The sequence below is a fragment of the Manis javanica genome, chromosome 5 (assembly GCF_040802235.1).
Source record: "Manis javanica isolate MJ-LG chromosome 5, MJ_LKY, whole genome shotgun sequence".
Lineage (NCBI taxonomy): Eukaryota > Metazoa > Chordata > Mammalia > Pholidota > Manidae > Manis > Manis javanica.
In genome coordinates, this window is record NC_133160.1 from 21,708,911 (window position 1) to 21,727,532 (window position 18,622).

The window sequence follows — 18,622 nt, forward strand, 5'->3', positions numbered from 1 at the left end:
ACAGTGACTGTGAAGAGGTATGTGTGGGGGACCTGGTGAAGGAGGGAGCCTAGTAAACATAATGTTTTTCCTGTAATTGTAGATTAATGATACCAAAAAAAAAAAAGACCTTTGATCCATTGTTTCATTTCTGTTACCTCCCTCCTGATGTCATCCCATATCTCTGGCATATTTCTCTGCAGGTCCATCAGCATGGTTATGAATTTTATTTTGAATTCTTTTCGAGGAAGATTGGTTATATCTATCTCACCAGGCCCTCTGTCTGGAGTTGTCTGAGTAATTTTTGACTGCACCAGATTCTTCTGCCTTTTCATGGTGATAGAAGTGGTTACAGGCAGGTGGCGCGTGTGTCATCTGGGAGAACAAAGTCCCTTCCTGCTTGGTGGTTGCCTTGCCCTTCTCTGCTGCCTGAGCCATCTACCTGACTGGGAGCAGTCTCTGGGATAATCTCCTGAGCTGCCATGGGCGGGGCAGCCGTCGGGATAGGCTACCGCATTGCGGGGGGGGATTGCAGCCACTCCGGGTGTGTTCTGAAAGAACGGCACCCCTTCGTGCCTTCTGGACCTTGCTCCGGCTTCTGCTGCCTGTGCCATCCATCCGCACACCCGGAGTAGTGTCTGGGATAGTATCTTAAACTGCTGTGGGCAGGGAGGCTCTAGGGATAGCGTAGCGCACTGCAGGGGGTCGCAGCTGGCCGTGTGTGTTCTCCTGCGAGACCGTGCCCCTTCGATGAAGTACATTCTTAATTGTCAGTTAAGTATTAGTTGTGTTCATTAAAGTTATCTTTTTTACATCATAATTCTTTGACAAATGGTAATCATTTGTGTATCTGGTAATGTATTAACTAGGATCTTTTTGTGTATTAAAAAACATTTGTGATTGTTGCAGTTGGATTTAAAACTATGTGTTTTGTTTGAAAATTAGGAAATAATTAAAAGGGAAATGAGAATAGAGGAAAGAAAGAAAAGAGAAAAAATTTTTACTGTTTTTTAAATTTTGTGATGGTTAGATAACACTTGGTTGCTACCATATGCTTTGTCTAGCCTGTTTTTTTATTATTCCAGAGGGAAAGTTGGCTACCATTTGGAGGATTACTAAATTATCAGGAAAATTTCACTGTTTTAGTTTGAGTTCCCCTCTGATTTTTCTTGGTTCCCTTGTGACCTCAACTAAGTCCCTGATGTTGCATTACAGTCTTTTGTGATGTGGCAGAGTCTGCTTTCTGTAACCTTCATTTTTTATTTGTGACATCAGAACTTCAAAGTATGATGTTCTAATATAATTTTGATGGGAAAGTGTAGGTAAAACTTTCTATTTTGAAAGATTGTGTGCCCCTTTCAGCAAATGTTGACTCAGAAAACTTATGACTAGACATTTGTATTGTATTGCACTGGAAAGGTTCTTTGAGTTGTGCTTTCACATCTTTCATTAGGGAGTAAAATGCCTGCTTGATATCAGCAGTATCAACCGTCTTTCCTTCATTTTTTTCTCCAGTGTTTTCATGTATAGCTCCATTTTTCTTCTAAATTCATATTTAGAAATTTATATGTAGCTTTTCCTTTACCTGTTTGACTATCTTGCCTGCAATATTAGGTAAGACAGGACATTTACCATATTTAGCCATATGTCACCGAATAGGCATTTTCCAGTTTAGTATTAAGCCAAAAAGTTATTCCTGTTCTGAAGGACACTCACAAACTGGAATTCATTCATAAGTGGGCAGTGAGCCTTGTGAATGCTTTAGAAACTGTTCAATAAGAATGGTTAAAAGAAATAGAGATGCTTAGCTTGGAAAAGAGAAGACATGGTGGTTCTTAAGTATTTGAGGGGCAAATGTAATAAAAAAAGGTCAAGACAATCTGAGTGGGCAGATGGTGTTTAATCAATATTACGTGAAGCAGATTTATATGCAATAATGTAAAGATCCCATAGAAATTGTCCTCCAGTGGGAAAGTTAGCCTCACAAGGTTATTGGACTTGTTTGAACAGGGGCCCAGATGGTTGACCGTGAATCAAAGATGCTGTAGGAGAAATTTCAGTATAGAAGAGTCATATGACCTCCAAGTCCCTTCTAGCTCTCACACAGCTATTAGTGCAAGTCCTTTCCTAGACTTGTTCCTCATCCTGCAGGATGGCACAAAGTGATTCAGTTAGTGGAAGAGTTGATTTCCATTTCCTAAAGCTGTCTGAGGTGCTTGTTTTAGTCAAAGGGACTAGTGAAGTCTTACAGAGTTTGAATGAAATGAACATGAAGTTATCCATGGACCAGAACAATTTGTATTGACTTAGTGGAAATATAGTCCACCTACCTCCTTAATTTATATTAACACATGAATCTTGAAGAGTTTCTTCCCGCAAGTTGTCATTTCCAGTCCCTGTGTCATGGTCTTAAGGGACTTGGTTTAGAGATTTGTTCAGGAAAATGGCCAACCCAAGTAGAAAGGGTTGGATTTGCTGCAGGAAAAGTGAGAAACTATAAAATGCTCCTGATTGCCACAGTATGAGCACTATATAAATACACTGGTCAGTATGGTGAGGTCTTCATTATTTGTTGTGAATGCTTTCTTCACATACATGTTGTGGGGAAGAATATCCTTCTCAAGGGAAGATTTAGGCCTTGGAGGCAAGTCTGCCTTTCCTCAGGCACTGATTATTTATGAACCTAAAAGACTCTATGAGAATGTGAAGGCAACTGCAGAGTTAGGAAGGAAGGAAGGAAGGAAGGAAGGAAGGAAGGAAAGAAGGAAGGAAGGAAGGAAGGAAGGAAGGAAGGAAGGAAGGAAGGAAGGAGGGAGGGAGGGAGGGAGGGAGGGAGGGAGGGAGGGAGGGAGGGAGGGAGGGAGGGAGGGAGGAAGGAAGGAAGGAAGGAAGGAAGGAAGGAAGGAAGGAAGGAAGGAGCTAGGTTATTGAGAATTTTTCTTAAAATAATAAATGTATCTATAGTTGAACTTGGCCATAAGCCCCATGAAAGCAGGAGTTTTTGACTGCTTTGTTTACTGCTGTATTCCCAGTGTTCAAATCAGTATCAGGCACTGAGTTAAGTACTCAGTAAACTATTTGTGACTGATGTGAAGAGCTTACAGATATCCTAAACTCCCTATCTCAAGGCTAGGAATAGGTCTGTCAAGGCCGAAGCATTAGGATATGATAATAGGGTATCATTAGTTTGGTTACAGTACATACCAGTGCTTCCCAAAAATGTATTCTGTGTCAAATACTTCCAAGAACTGCAGGTGTTAACAGTGTTAGCAGGATTCTTTTTCAGCCTGCTGATATGGTGAATTACACTGATTTGTGAATGTTGAATCAGCTTTGCATTTCTGAAATAAAAAAACTATACATTTTTCATGATATATTGTCTTTTTAAAATACTATTGAATTTGGTTTTTAACATTTTATTAAGGATTTTTTTCATTTATGTTCATGAAGGCTGTGGTTCTGTAGTCCTGTTTTCTTCTAATGATTTTGGTTTTGATATCAGGATAATGTTGTCCCTGTAGAATGAGTTGGTAAATAAGTGTTCTTTCCTCTTGTTTTCTAGAAGAGTTTGGGATCATTTCTTTAGATGTTTGGTAGAATTCTCTAATGATGCTATTGAGCCTGGAGTTTTCTTTGGGGGGAAGGTTTTTTTTTTTTAAACCATAAATCCAATTTCTTTAATAGATACAGGACTGTTTTCATTTCTATTCTAGTGAGCTTTGGTAGTTGTCTTTCAAGGAATTTGACAATTTCATCCAAGTAATCGAATTTATTGGCCTAAGGTTGTTCATAATATTCTTTTATTATCCTATTAATATCTTTAGGATATATAGTCATGTCCCCTCTCTGATTCCTGATATTGGTTATTTCTTTGGTTTCTTTGATTTTCTGTGTTATTTTTCTTTTTTCAATTTTACTGATCTCTGCTCTTATTTTATTATATCATTCTTTCTGTTTGCTTTTAGGTTTGATTTGCTCCTCTTTTCTCAAGTCTTACCATGGGTTTTGTTTAAGTGTAGGCTTCAAATGATGACTGACTCCTCATATTGGTATATCTGATTTCCCTTTGTTATATATTCTTTTGTTTTCCCTCATATGAGCCTTAGACTAAAAACTTTGAAAACATAACAGACCTCAAAAAAAATCTTAATTACAAAAAATCTTTAAAAAATTTTAATTGTGATATGAGACATATCCTTTGTTAATTTATTCTGGTTATTTCTGTCCATCAGAGACACTGTCATTTTGACTTTGGAGAGTATAGAACATTATATAGTATTGAATATATATATTTTGACTTGGGAGAGTATGTAACATTACATAGTATTGAATATAGTGTATCTTTGGTGAGTTTGAATCTTAACATAGGTTTACTAATATTCTAGGTTGGTTTTTCTTCAGTTGCTATGTCATTCTCAGTTTGTGCATTTTGTTTTTTTTAGTCTGTGCATATTTGAGTTCATAATTTTCTCTCTCATTTTAAGAAAAAATAAGCTTCTACAGCCTTTTATTGATGGATTAATTTATTTAATTGTATCTTTAAGGAAATATTTTGAAAGTCCCTAGAAATACTTGTTATTTTAGCACTGAATTGGTCTTCAGATCTGCAGTTAAACTCTTAAAAGAGTATTTCATTTTCAGATTTATTTTTATGAAGGCATAATGTGGATTCAGTAAAACCTACAAATATCAAGTATACAGCTCAGCAAATAAATTAAAACAACCACTCAAATCAAGATTCTAAGAGAACTCTTAGTGCTTTGGGAAAGAGTAAAAAGGTTGAGCCTTTTACTATATGTTTTACATTAATTAGAAATCCTTATTTATAAAGACAGTTTTATGTTAATCAGCAAACTGTAAAATGAGGGAAAATATGGGAAAAAAATGACCTTCCTCAAGGGGAAAAACAAAGACTTTCAGAATAGATAGGACTTCAGAGAAAAGAGTGAAGGGTTGAGGGTTTTTTTTTTTATTTGTTTGACTTTGGTTAGAAGAATGGGTAATTTTTTTATACAAAGGATTTCAGATTTTAAAGAGTTAATGTGGATGATGTTGAACAGTGGCTTACAGGTCCAAATGTGGTGAAATGGGTTCAAGTTAAAGAAGGGAGTTTGTTTAAATATTGGAAAAACCTTTGTGACATTTTGATGCTAAAATCATAAATTTCAGAATTGTGTGAAGTCTGTGAATGACTAGCTTTAAGAAATAAGTATCTGTGTTGGTTTAGCTATTCAATTTGCCAATAGACAGGTTTGGATCCATCCTTCTAGCTGAAAAATATAAGATTCTGTGACCTACATCTAATGGCACTAGAATATCCATTTGGTCATGTCTTGAGTTTGGTTTTATTCTCTTTGTCTAGAAGATTAAGATTGCAGCCCTGCGCATGTATACTAACTGTGTGGAGAAAACTGACTTCGAGGAATTCTTTCTAAGTAAGTTACTATTTTTGATAGTTCTAAAATGGAAAATGAATGTACTTTTCATTTTTATGATGTGTCTAGTAGGATAGATTTTAAGTCACTAGTGAAACAATTTTTCCTATACAAAATATATAATAAAAGCTGCTCTTTTTCTCTTTTAATAGAATAAACAAAGTCCAAATGAACCCTATAAATAAAACATTTTAACAAGTTTGAAGAAAACACTAAAAATGTCTCCAGTTCTTTGATGTTATCATTCCCCTTTTCACAGTTGCATCTTTTTACAGAAGAGTACCCATAGTAAACATATCATGTTTTACTTAGCATTTTGATATGGACTTCTTGCCAGTCATTACTCTTTTATTTCTAGTTTCTAATGATTTTAGTTAATCCTGGACTATGCCTCATGATTGTTCTTGTTTCTTTTGAGGGACTGTTGGGTCAAAAGGCACATATAATTTTATTATTTATTTCCCACTGATAAATTGTTTCCCAAAAGGATTTTACTGATTTAGACTACTGTGAGCAGTTGATTGTACCAATACAGTATTCATTTTAATGCTATAAACTGCTGTAGTTTTAAACAAAATTAAAGCAGGTAGTTAACAAAGTCATTGAGAAAGTTTACCAGTTTCATAGATTTAGGAAGGAAATGTGCTGTGCACATCTATGGTAAAAGCCTTTGTCTTCCAAGCAATGAATGCTCAACTGTGTGTTCTGGATATTTTTCATGGACAACAAATATTTATACAGTTGACCCTTGAACAGCACAGGAGTTGGGGCAGCAACCCCGTAGGCAGTTGAAAAATCTGTATAATTTTTGACTCCCTGAAAATTTAACTACTAATAATCTATTGTTGACTAGAAGCCTTACCAATAACATAAACTGTTGATTAATACATTTTTATGAATTATAACATTCTTATATTACATTTTACATATATTCTTACAGCAAAGTAAGCTAAAGAAAAGAAAATGTTTTTTTCAAATTTTGGCAAATCTCAAAAAACATTTCCAACGTATTTACTGAAAAATGTCCATGTATAAGTGGACCATGCAGTTCAAACCTGTGTTGTTCAAGAGTCAGTTGTATATAATTATACAATTATAATAAACAATGTAGTTTGATTATTTAATAGCATTTTGGTTTTTTAATGCCAAGTGTGAATTGTTTTGTTGATTTTGCTCTTTTAGCAGATTGCTATAAAATATTAGAAACTTAAAGTACCATACTGAGTTATGATCCTAATTTAGTATCCACCTTCCATTTCTTTTTTTTTTTTTGAGAGGGCATCTCTCATATTTATTGATCAAATGGTTTTAACAACAATAAAATTCTGTATAGGGGACTCAATGCACAATCATTAATCAACCCCAAGCCTAATTCTCAACAGTCTCCAATCTTCTGAAGCAAAACGAACAAGTTCTTACATGGTGAACAGTGCAAGGGCAGTCATATCACAGAAACTTTCAGTTTTGATCATGCATCATGAACTATAAACAATCAAGTCAGATATGATTATTCGTTTGATTTTTATACTTGATTTATATGTGAATCCCACATTTCTCCCTTATTATTATTATTATTATTTTAAATAAAATGCTGAAGTGGTAGGTAGATGCAAGATAAAGGTAGAAAACATAATTTAGTGCTGTAAGAGGGCAAATGTAGATGATCAGGTGTGTGCCTATAGACCAAGTATTAATCCAAGCTAGACAAGGGCAACAAAATATCCACAGATGCAGAAGATTTCTCTCAAAACAGGGGGTGTGAGGTTCTAAGCCTCACCTCTGTTGATCCCCAATTTCTCACCTGATGGCCCCCCTGCGACTGTGCCTGTCTTACGCTGTTCCTCCCTTGAGGAATCTTACCCGTCTCTGGCTAACCAGTCATTTTCCGGGGCCATACAGGGAAATGTAAAGTTGGTGAGAGAGAAGCAATATTCTTTGAAAAGGTTAGCTTTTTACTTCTTTGCAGCAGCTTCCATTTCTTACTTATTCATAGTGAGGAAAGAAAACTTCCTTGCTTCCTTTCATCTTATAACACTTTCTTATTTTAGGAGAAATTAGTCTGTAAGGAAAAAATATTCTCTACCTCATGAAGAAACTATTCATATTAGAAGCTGGATTTTTCTTAAGTGTTGTCCTGAATCCATGTGCTTAAGTATTCATCAGATCTTTTTAGAACCTCATCCTGAGACATCTATTTAATATTAGATTCAATGAATAACTCATACATTTATTATAATTATTTCAAAAGGATGTTTACTATTTTTGTCTTAGCCAATCCTCATTATTGAAGATTCTTGTGTTAATAATACAGTATTGAATAATGTGACTGTTATTACATATTTAATATATCACATTTCAATTTATAGTCTTTTGTAAACTACTTATAAAAATAAAAATTTCAAAAAATTACTACTATTATATACTAATAATTCACATTTACATAATATGCTTTTACATTTTTCTCATTTAGAAGTTACAAAACATTGTGGGATAGGAAGGACTTTATTTTTTTTTCAATCCAAGTATTGACATATAACCCCTCCCACATGGTGACCACCAGTCACTTCTCAGTCCTGTGAGTCTACTGCTGTTCTGTTCATTTTGTTTTGCTTTGTTTTTATATTCCACAAATAAGCAAAATCATAATGGTATTTGTCTTTCTCTGTCTGAAGGACTTGTATTCTTATTTTCATTTTTGGGTTATTTTTTTCGGCTAAGTAATTTGACCAGAGTTGCTTAGTCAAGCATTGATCCTATGTCATCTAGCTTAAAATCCAGGAATTTTTCCACTATCACATATTGCTTGTGAATGAGTGTAACTGTAAGTTAGAAATTGTAATCCATCTTAATATTGTTGTGTTTTATTATTTTTAAATGAAATCTACCTCTATGAGATGCTCTATTAGTGTTATAAATTGATGTCTAGATATAGTAGAGCATGTACATCTCAGTGAGCTTTGCCCTAGCTTTGCCCTTTGAAGTAGTTACTGAGGGAGGCAGTACATTTTTCAGTGACATCAATTTGAGACTCAATTTAAGAATTACCTTTTAGACCTATAGGGTGGTGTTCATTTGTATTTTATGCTCCTTTATACTCCATCTTTGACATTTGTGGGTAGATTAAAATTTAAAATCAAACCAAAGTGGTTCCAAACTATAGCCAGTGAATAAAAAAGGGAGCACATCTTAAAAGTGCCATTTGGAGGCAGAAAAAGACTATCTATAAAATAATGACACTGACTTTCTTGCATCTTTGATTCTAAAGAGTATGTCAGGCAGTTTGGGGGTAGAAGAAGAGAATATGTTTATAGCTTCCCCATAAACATTATTCATTTATTTTATTTTTTGCTAGTTTTTAATTTTTAATTTAATTTTTATTTTGGTATCATTAATATACAATTACATGAGCAACATTGTGGTTACTAGATTCCCCCCATTATCAAGTCCCCACCACATACCCCATTATAGTCACTGTCCATCAGCACAGTAAGATGCTATAGAGTCAGGACTTGTCTTCTCTGTGTGCTAATCGTAATGCCCCTTTTTCCCCCTTATCCTTGCCTTCCCACCCATCCTCCCGAGTCCTTCCCTTTGGTAATCGTAATGCCCCTTTTTCCCCCTTATCCCTGCCTTCCCACCCATCCTCCCCAGTCCTTCCCTTTGGTAACTGTTAGTCATTCTTGGGTTCTGTGAGTCTGCTGCTGTTTTGTTCCTTCAGTTTTTCCTTTGTTCTTATACTCCACAGATGAGTGAAATAATTTGGTACTTGTCTCTCTCTGCCTGGCTTATTTCACTGAGCATAATACCCTCTAGCTCCATCCATGTTGTTGCAAATGGTAGGATTTGTTTTCTTCTTATGGCTGAATAATATTCCATTGTGTATATGTACCACATCTTCTTTATCCATTCATCTACTGATGGACACTTAGGTTGCTTCCATTTCTTGGCTATTGTAAATAGTGCTGTGATAAACATAGGGGTGCATATGTCTTTTTCACACTGGGCTGCTGCATTCTTAGGATAAATTCCTAGAAGTGGAATTCCTGGGTCAAATGGTATTTCTATTTTGAGCATTCTGAGGAACCTCCATACTGCTTTCCACAATGGTTGAACTAATTTACATTCCCACCAGCAGTGTAGGAGGGTTCCCCTTTCTCCACAACCTTGCCAACATTTGTTGTTGTTTGTCTTTTGGATGGTGGCCATCCTAACTGGTGTGAGGTGATATCTCATTGTGGTTTTAATTTGCATTTCTCTGATGATTAGCGATGTGGAGCATCTTTTCATGTGCCTGTTGGCTATCCGAATTTCTTCTTTGGAGAAGTGTCTGTTCAGATCCTCTGCCCATTTTTTAATTGGATTATTTGCTTTTTGTTTGTTGAGGTGCATGAGCTCTTTGTGTATTTTGGATGTCAACCCCTTATTGGATATGTCATTTATGAATATATTCTCCCATACTGTAGGATGCCTTTTTGTTCTATTGATGGTGTCCTTTGCTGTACAGAAGCTTTTCAGCTTGATATAGTCCCACTTGTTCATTTTTGCTTTTGTTTCCCTTGCCTGGGGAGATATGTTCATGGAGAAGTTACTCATGTTTATATTCAAGAGATTTTTGCCTATGTTTTTTTCTAAGAGTTTTATGGTTTCATGACTTACATTCAGGTCTTTAATCCATTTTGAGTTTACTTTTGTGTATGGGGTTAGACAATGATCCAGTTTCATTCTCTTACATGTAGCTGTCCAGTTTTACCAACACCAGTTGTTGAAGAGGCTGTCATTTCCCAATTGTATATCCATGGCTCCTTTATTGTATATTAATTGACTGTGTATGTTTGGGTTAATATCTGGACTCTATTCTGTTCCCTGGTCTATGGATCTGTTCTTTTGCTAGTACCAAATTATCTTGATTACTGTAGCTTTGTAGTAGAGCTTGAAGTTGGGAAGTGAGATCCCCCCTGCTTTACTCTTCCTTCTCAGGATTGCTTTGGCTATTCAGGGTCTTTTGTGGTTCCATGTGAATTTTAAAACTATTTGTTCCAGTTCGTTGAAGAATAATGTTGGTTTTTTTTTTGTTTTGTTTTTTTTTTGTTTGTTTGTTTTTGTTTTTTGAGAGGGCATCTCTCATATTTATTGATCAAATGGTTGTTAACAACAATAAAATTCAGTATAGGGGGGTCAACGCTCAATGTACAATCATTAATCCATCTCAAGCCTAATTCTCGTCAGTCTCCAATCTTCTGAAGCATAACGAACAAGTTCTTACATGGTGAACGAATTCTTACATAGTGAATAAGTTCTTACATGGTGAACAGTACAAGGGCAGTCATCACAGAAACTTTTGGTTTTGATCATGCAATATGACCTATAAACAATCAGGTCAAATATGAATATTCGTTTGATTTTTGTACTTGATTTATATGTTGATCGCACATTTCTCCTATTATTATTATTATTTTTATTTTTAATAAAATGCTGAAGTGGTAGGTAGATGCAAGATAAAGGTAGAAAACATAGTTTAGTGCTGTAAGAAGGCAAATGTAGATGATCAGATGATCAGGTGTGTGCCTATGGACTAAGTATTAATCCAGGCTAGACAAGGGCAGCAAGACATCCACGGATGCAGAAGATTTCTCTCAAAGCAGGGGGGGGTGAGGTTCTGAGCCTCACCTCTGTTGATCCCCAAATTCTCACCTGATGGCCCCCCTGCGACTGTGCCTGTCTTAGGTTGTTCCTCCCTTGAGGAATCTTACCCGTCTCTTGCTAACCAGTCATCTTCCGGGGCCATACAGGGAAATGTAAAGTTGGTAAGTGAGAGAGAAGCCATATTGTTTGCAAAGGTTAGCTTTTTACTTCTTTGCAGGTTTATGCCCTGTGGCTTCTATGCCCAGCACTTGTCTCGAGGTATCTTTACCACCTGGAGGAATTATGATACTCGGTAAATTCGATATGAGGCACGAATTCTATTTAAGGGTTGTAATTAGGAAGGAAGAAGAAAAGCTATAGATGTAGCATATGAAGGAAACTTGGGAGGATTGATTATTTCTTTGACATATCTTCTTGTATATACCTTAAGTGTGTATAGGTTTTAAACTACTAACTAATTTGCACATACATATTAACATAATAGGAATATGGTGACATAAACAAAGCAAATCTATAATTACCATCCATCTCCAGTGAAGCCAAGAAAACCATTTAGGCACCCTAGGCATTTGTGAAAATTTATCTATGATATGATGGATATTGTCCAACTGTACTTGAACCATCAGACAAATTAAAGCAGCCCATTTCTGGGATCTGTTCACATCCCATATGTTCTTTTAACCATAGATAGTCTATAGTCATGAGATTTTGGAGTGCTACAACTTGCACCCCTCCCAACTCCTGGTTGAGTTCCAACAGTACAGATCCGGTCAAATTCGTTGTCTCACTGTATGCACATGCCAGCCTAGACATCTCCCTCCTCCTTCTTATGGCAAGTCCAGGAGATGGTGGGCTGGATGCAGCCACAACCGCAGCATCGTCCGGATCCCTGTAGAGGCTTTTTGATGATCATCCCCCGGCACAAGTCCTCCAGAGAGTGCTGATGCCAGAAGCTCCTCCTCATATCGTATCTTAGTTCATTTTCTGGGTATCCAAGCTAGGCCTTGATCTTCTGCGTAGAAACAAACAGACCCTTTGCCCACACTTTGACATGCCCTCTATACCACTGTGCAGAACTCATTGGAGGTCAGCACACAGTAACTGCTTTTTTTTTTTTTTTTTAATTAAGAGAAAGGAATATTATCAGAAAAGAGTACCTCCATAGCTGATCATCTGACACCCTTTAAGTGATCAACATTAAGGATATTTAAAGCATGCGTTGATCTTTGATTTACCAATAGTTTTATCCTGTTAAGGAGTAATCTCCCTTTTCTTTCTTTCTTTCTTTCTTTCTTTCTTTTTTTTTTTTTTTAATTTTTAATCTACACTTACATGAAGAATACTATGTTTACTATGCTCTCCCCTATATCAGGTCCCCCCTAACAACCACATTACGGTTACTGTCCATCAGCTTAGCAAAATGTTGTACAGTCACTACTTGTCCACTCTGTGTTGTGCAGCCCTCACTCTCCTTGCTCCCTCCCCCACATGCATGCTAATCTTAATACCCCCCTTCTTCCCCCCCGTTATCCCTCCCTGCCCACCCATCCTCCCCAGTTCCTTTCCCTTTGGTACCTGTTAGTCCATTTTTGGGTTCTGTAATTCTGCTGCTGTTTTGTTCCTTCAGTTTTTCCTTTGTTCCTATACTCCTCAGATGAGTGAAATCATTTGGTATTTCTCTTTCTCTGCTTGGCTTATTTCACTGAGCATAATACTCTCCAGCTCCATCTATGTTGCTGCAAATGGTTGGATTTTTTCACTTCTTATGGCTGAGTAGTATTCCATTGTGTATATGTACCACATCTTCTTTATCCATTCATCTACTGATGGACATTTAGGTTGCTTCCAATTCTTGGCTATTGTAAATAGTGCTGCGATAAACATAGGAATGCATCTGTCTTTCTCAAACTTGATTGCTGCGTTCTTAGGGTAAATTCCTAGGAGTGGAATTCCTGGGTCAAATGGTAGGTCTGTTTTGAGCATTTTGATGCACCTCCATACTGCTTTCCACAATGGTTGAACTAATTTACATTCCCACCAGCAGTGTAGGAGGGTTCCCCTTTCTCCACAGCCTCGCCAACATTTGTTGTTGTTTGTCTTTTGGATGGCAGCTATCCTTACTGGTGTGAGGTGATACCTCATTGTAGTTTTAATTTGCATTTCTCTGATAATTAGCGATGTGGAGCATCTTTTCATGTGTCTCTTGGCCATCTGTATTTCTTTTTTGGAGAACTATCTGTTCAGTTCCTCTGCCCATTTTTTAATTGGGTTATTTGTTTTTTGTTTGTTGAGGCGTGTGAGCTCTTTATATATTCTGGACGTCAAGCCTTTATCGGATCTGTCATTTTCAAATATATTCTCCCATACTGTAGGGTTCCTTTTTGTTCTATTGATGGTGTCTTTCGCTGTACAGAAGCTTTTCAGCTTAATGTAGTCCCACTTGCTCATTTTTGCTGTTGTTTTCCTTGCCCGGGGAGATATGTTCAAGAAGAGATCACTCATGTTTATGTCTAAGAGGTTTTTGCCTATGTTTTTTTCCAAGAGTTTAATGGTTTCGTGACTTACATTCAGGTCTTTGATCCATTTTGAGTTTACCTTTGTATATGGGGTTAGACAATGGTCCAGTTTCATTCTCCTACATGTAGCTGTCCAGTTTTGCCAGCACCATCTGTCGAAGAGACTGTCATTTTGCCATTGTATGTCCATGGCTCCTTTATCAAATATTAATTGACCATATATGTTTGGGTTAATTTCTGGGGTCTCTAATCTGTTCCACTGGTCTGTGGCTCTGTTCTTGTGCCAGTACCAAATTGTCTTGATTACTATGGCTTTGTAGTAGAGCTTGAAGTTGGGGAGTGAGATCCCCCCTACTTTATTCTTCTTTTTCAGGATTGCTTTGGCTATTCGGGGTCTTTGGTGTTTCCATATGAATTTTTGAATTATTTGTTCCAATTCATTGAAGAATGTTGCTGGTAATTTGAGAGGGATTGCATCAAATCTGTATATTGCTTTGGGCAGGATGGCCATTTTGACGATATTAATTCTTCCTAGCCATGAGCATGGGATGAGTTTCCATTTATTAGTGTCCCCTTTAATTTCTCTTAAGAGTGACTTGTAGTTTTCAGAGTATAAGTCTTTCACTTCTTTGGTTAGGTTTATTCCTAGGTATTTTATTCTTTTTGATGCAATGGTGAATGGAATTGTTTTCCTGATTTCTCTTTTGTATTGATTCGTTGTTAGTGTATAGGAAAGCTACAGATTTCTGTGTGTTAATTTTGTATCCTGCAACTTTGCTGTATTCCGATATCAGTTCTAGTAGTTTTGGAGTGGAGTCTTTAGGGTTTTTTATGTACAGTATCATATCATCTGCAAATAGTGACAGTTTAACTTCTTCTTTACCAATCTGGATTCCTTGTATTTCTTTGTTTTGTCTGATTGCCGTGGCTAGGACCTCCAGTACTATGTTAAATAACAGTGGGGAGAGTGGGCATCCCTGTCTGGTTCCCGATCTCAGTGGAAATGCTTTCAGCTTCTCGCTGTTCAGCATAATGCTGGCTGTGGGTTTATCATATATGGCCTTTATTATGTTGAGGTACTTGCCCTCTATTCCCATTTTGCTGAGAGTTTTTATCATGAATGGATGTTGAATTTTGTAAAATGCTTTTTCAGCATCTATGGGGATGATCATGTGGTTTTTGTCTTTCTTTTTGTTGATGTGGTGGATGATGTTGATGGATTTTCGAATGTTGTACCATCCTTGCATCCCTGGGATGAACCCCACTTGGTCATGGTGTATGATCCTTTTGATATACTGTTGAATTCTGTTTGCTAATATTTTATTGAGTATTTTTGCATCTACATTCATCAGGGATATTGGTCTGTAATTTTCTTTTTTGGTGGGGTCTTTTCCTGGTTTTGGTATTAGGGTGATGTTGGCTTCATAGAATGAGTTTGGGAGTATTCCCTCTTCTTCTATTTTGTGGAACACTTTCAGGAGAATGGGTATTATGTCTTCTCTGTGTGTCTGATAAAATTCCGAGGTAAATCCGTCCGGCCCCGGGGTTTTGTTCTTGGGTAGTTTTTTGATTACTGTTTCAATTTCTTTGCTTGTAATTGGTTTGTTTAACTTTTGTGTTTCTTCCTTGGTCAGTCTTGGGAGGTTGTATTTTTCTAGGAAGTTGTCCATTTCTTCTAGGTTTTCCAGCTTGTTGGCATATAGGTTTTCATAGTAGTCTTTAATAATTCTTTGTATTTCTGTGGAGTCTGTCGTGATTTTTCCATTCTCATTTCTGATTATGTTGATTTGTGTTGACTCTCTGTTTCTCTTAATAAGTTGGGCTAGAGGCTTATCTATTTTGTTTATTTTCTCAAAGAACCAGCTCTTGGTTTCGTTGATTTTTGCTATTGTTTTATTCTTCTCAATTTTGTTTATTTCTTCTCTGATCTTTATTATGTCACTCCTTCTGCTGACTTTAGGCCTCATTTGTTCTTCTTTTTCCAGTTTTAATAATTGTGATGTTAGACTATTCATTTGGGATTGTTCTTCCTTCTTCAAGTGTGCCTGGATTGCTATATACTTTCCTCTTAAGACTGCTTTCGCTCCATCCCACAGAAGTTGGGGCTTAGTGTTGTTGTTGTCATTTGTTTCTATATATTCCTTGATCTCTATTTTGATTTGTTCATTGATCCATTGATTATTTAGTAGCATGTTGTTAAGCCTCCATGTGTTTGTGAGCCTTTTTGTTTTCTTTGTAGAATTTATTTCTACTTTCATACCTTTGTGGTCTGAAAAATTGGTTGGTAGAATTTCAATATTTTGGAATTTACTGAGGCTCTTTTTGTGAGCTAGTATGTGGTCTATTCTGGAGAATGTTCCATGTGCACTTGAGAAGAATGTATATCCTGTTGCTTTTGGATGTAGAGTTCTATAGATGTCTATTAGGTCCATCTGTTCTAGTGTGTTGTTCAGTGCCTGTGTGTCTTTACTTATTTTCTGCCCGGTGGATCTATCCTTTGGGGTGAGTGGTGTGTTGAAGTCTCCTACAATGAATGCATTGCAGTCTATTTCCCTCTTTAGTTCTGTTAGTATTTGCTTCACATATGCTGGTGCTCCTGTATTGGGTGCATATATATTTAGAATGGTTATATCCTCTTGTTGGACTGAGCCCTTTATCATTATGTAGTGGCCTTCTTTATCTCTTGTTACTTTCTTTGTTTTGAAGTCTATTTTGTCTGATATTAGTACTGCAACCCCTGCTTTCTTCTCACTGTTGTTTGCCTGAAATATGTTTTTCCATCCCTTGACTTTTAGTCTATGCTTATCTTTGGGTTTAAGGTGAGTTTCTTGTAAGCAGCATATAGATGGGTCTTGCTTTTTTATCCATTCTATTACTCTATGTCTTTTGATTGGTGCATTAAGTCCATTTACATTTAGGGTGACTATTGAGAGATATGTACTTATTGCCATTTCAGGCTTTAGATTCGTGGTTACCAAAGGTTCCAGGTTAGCTTCTTTAGTATCTTACTGCCTAACTTAGCTCGCTTATTGAGCTGTTATATACACTGTCTGGAGATTCTTTTCTTCTCTCCCTTCTTATTCCTCCTCCTCCATTCTTCATATGTTGTGTGTTTTGTTCTGTGCTCTTTTTAGGGGTGCTCCCATGTAGAGCAGTCCCTGTAGGATGCCCTGAGAGGTGGTTTGTGGGAAGCAAATTCCCTCAGCTTTTGCTTGTCTGGGAATTGTTTGATCCCACCATCATATTTAAATGATAGTCGTGCTGGATACAGTATCCTTGGTTCAAGGCCCTTCTGTTTCATTGCATTAAGTATATCATGCCATTCTCTTCTGGCCTGTAGGGTTTCTGTTGAGAAGTCTGATGTTAGCCTGATTGGTTTTCCTTTATAGGTGACCTTTTTCTCTCTAGCTGCCTTTAAAACTCTTTCCTTGTCCTTGATCTTTGCCATTTTAATTACTATGTGTCTTGGTGTTGTCCTCCTTGGATCCTTTCTGTTGGGGGTTCTGTGTAATTCCATGGTCTGTTCGATTATTTCCTCCCCCAGTTTGGGGAAGTTTTCAGCAATTATTTCTTCAAAGACACTTTCTATCCCTTTTCCTCTTTCTTCCTCTTCTGGTATCCCTATAATACGAATGTTATTCCTTTTGTATTGGTCACATATTTCTCTTAGTGTTGTTTCATTCCTGGAGATCCTTTTATCTCTCTCTATGTCAGCTTCTATACATTCCTGTTCTCTGGCTTCTATTCCTTCAATGGCCTCTTGCATCTTATCCATTCTGCTTATAAATCCTTCCAGGGATTGTTTCACTTCTGTGATCTCTTTCCTGTCATCTGTGATCTCCTTCCGGACTTCATCCCACTGCTCTTGCATTTTTCTCTGCATCTCATCCCACTGCTCTTGCATTTTTCTCTGCATCTCATCCCACTGCTCTTGCATTTTTCTCTGCATCTCATCCCATTGCTCTTGCATTTTTCTCTGCATCTCTGTCAGCATGTTCATGATTTTTATTTTGAATTCTTTTTCAGGAGGACTAGTTAGGTCTGTCTCCTTCTCAGGTGTTGTCTCTGTGATCTTTGTCTGCCTGTAGTTTTGCCTTTTCATGGTGATAGAGATAGTTTGCAGAGCTGGTACACGTGACCGCTGGAAGAGCTTCCCTTCTTGTTGGTTTGTAGCCTTTTCCTGGGAGAATAGCGACCTCTAGTTGCTTGTGCTGGGCAGCTGTGCGCAGACAGGGCTTCTGCTTCCTGCCCAGTTGCTTTGGGGTTTATCTCCGCTGTTGCTGTGGGCTTGGCCTGGCTGGGGCTGTTCCTCCAAAATGGTGGAGCCCCGTTGGAGGGGGAGCGGCCAGGAGGCTATTTATCTCCGTAAGGGGCCTCTGTGCTCCCTGCTGCCCAGGGGGTTAGAGTGCCCAGAGATCCCCAGATTCCCTGCCTCTCGTCTAAGTGACCTGTCCTGCCCCTTTAAGACTTCCAAAAAGCACTCTCCAAACCAAAACAACAGCAGCAACAATGAGAGAGGGAACAGAAAGAAAGAAAAAAAAAAAAAAAGGAAAAAACAAGCGATTTTTTTTTTTTTTTTTGTCCTCAGGTGCCGGTCCCAGGCGCCCGCTCACTGGTCCTGCTGCCCTGTCTCCCTAGCACCAGGGTCCCTGTCCTTTCAAGGCTTCCAAAAAGCACCCACCCACCGGTCCCGCAGGGAAGGAATGCTCGATATTCTTTGTCCTCAGGCACTGGTCCCAGGCACCCGCTCACCAGTCCCGCCGCCCTGCCTCCCTAGCACTGGGGTCCCTGTCCCTTCAAGGCTTCCAAAAAGCACTCGCCAAAAAGAGAAAAAAAGGGGAAAAACGCGCGATTTCTTCCGTCCTCAGGTGCCGGTCTCAGGCACCCACCCACCGGTCCCACAGGGGAAAACGCGGGATATTCTTTGTCCTCAGGTGCCGGTCCCAGGCACCCGCTCACCAGTCCCGCCGCCCTGCCTCCCTAGCACCGGGGTCCCTGTCCCTTTTAGGCTTCCAAAAAGCACTCGCAGAAAAGAGAAAAAAAAAAGGG

General features: G+C 37.8%; 1 protein-coding gene across 5 annotated transcripts in view; it reads left to right on the forward strand.

The window, feature by feature from the left end:
- The window catches only part of UQCC1 (ubiquinol-cytochrome c reductase complex assembly factor 1), a 150,092-nt gene that overhangs the window by 62,068 nt on the left and 69,402 nt on the right, over positions 1-18,622 (forward strand). For 4 of the 5 annotated variants that reach the window (XM_037012775.2, XM_073236684.1, XM_037012777.2 and 1 more), the window contains one exon: positions 5,342-5,414. The exons of the other annotated variant lie outside the window; for it this stretch is intronic. In XM_037012775.2, coding sequence (XP_036868670.2) covers positions 5,342-5,414 — 73 coding nt within the window. The remainder of the gene's footprint in view (positions 1-5,341; positions 5,415-18,622) is intronic. 5 annotated transcript variants of the gene reach the window in all.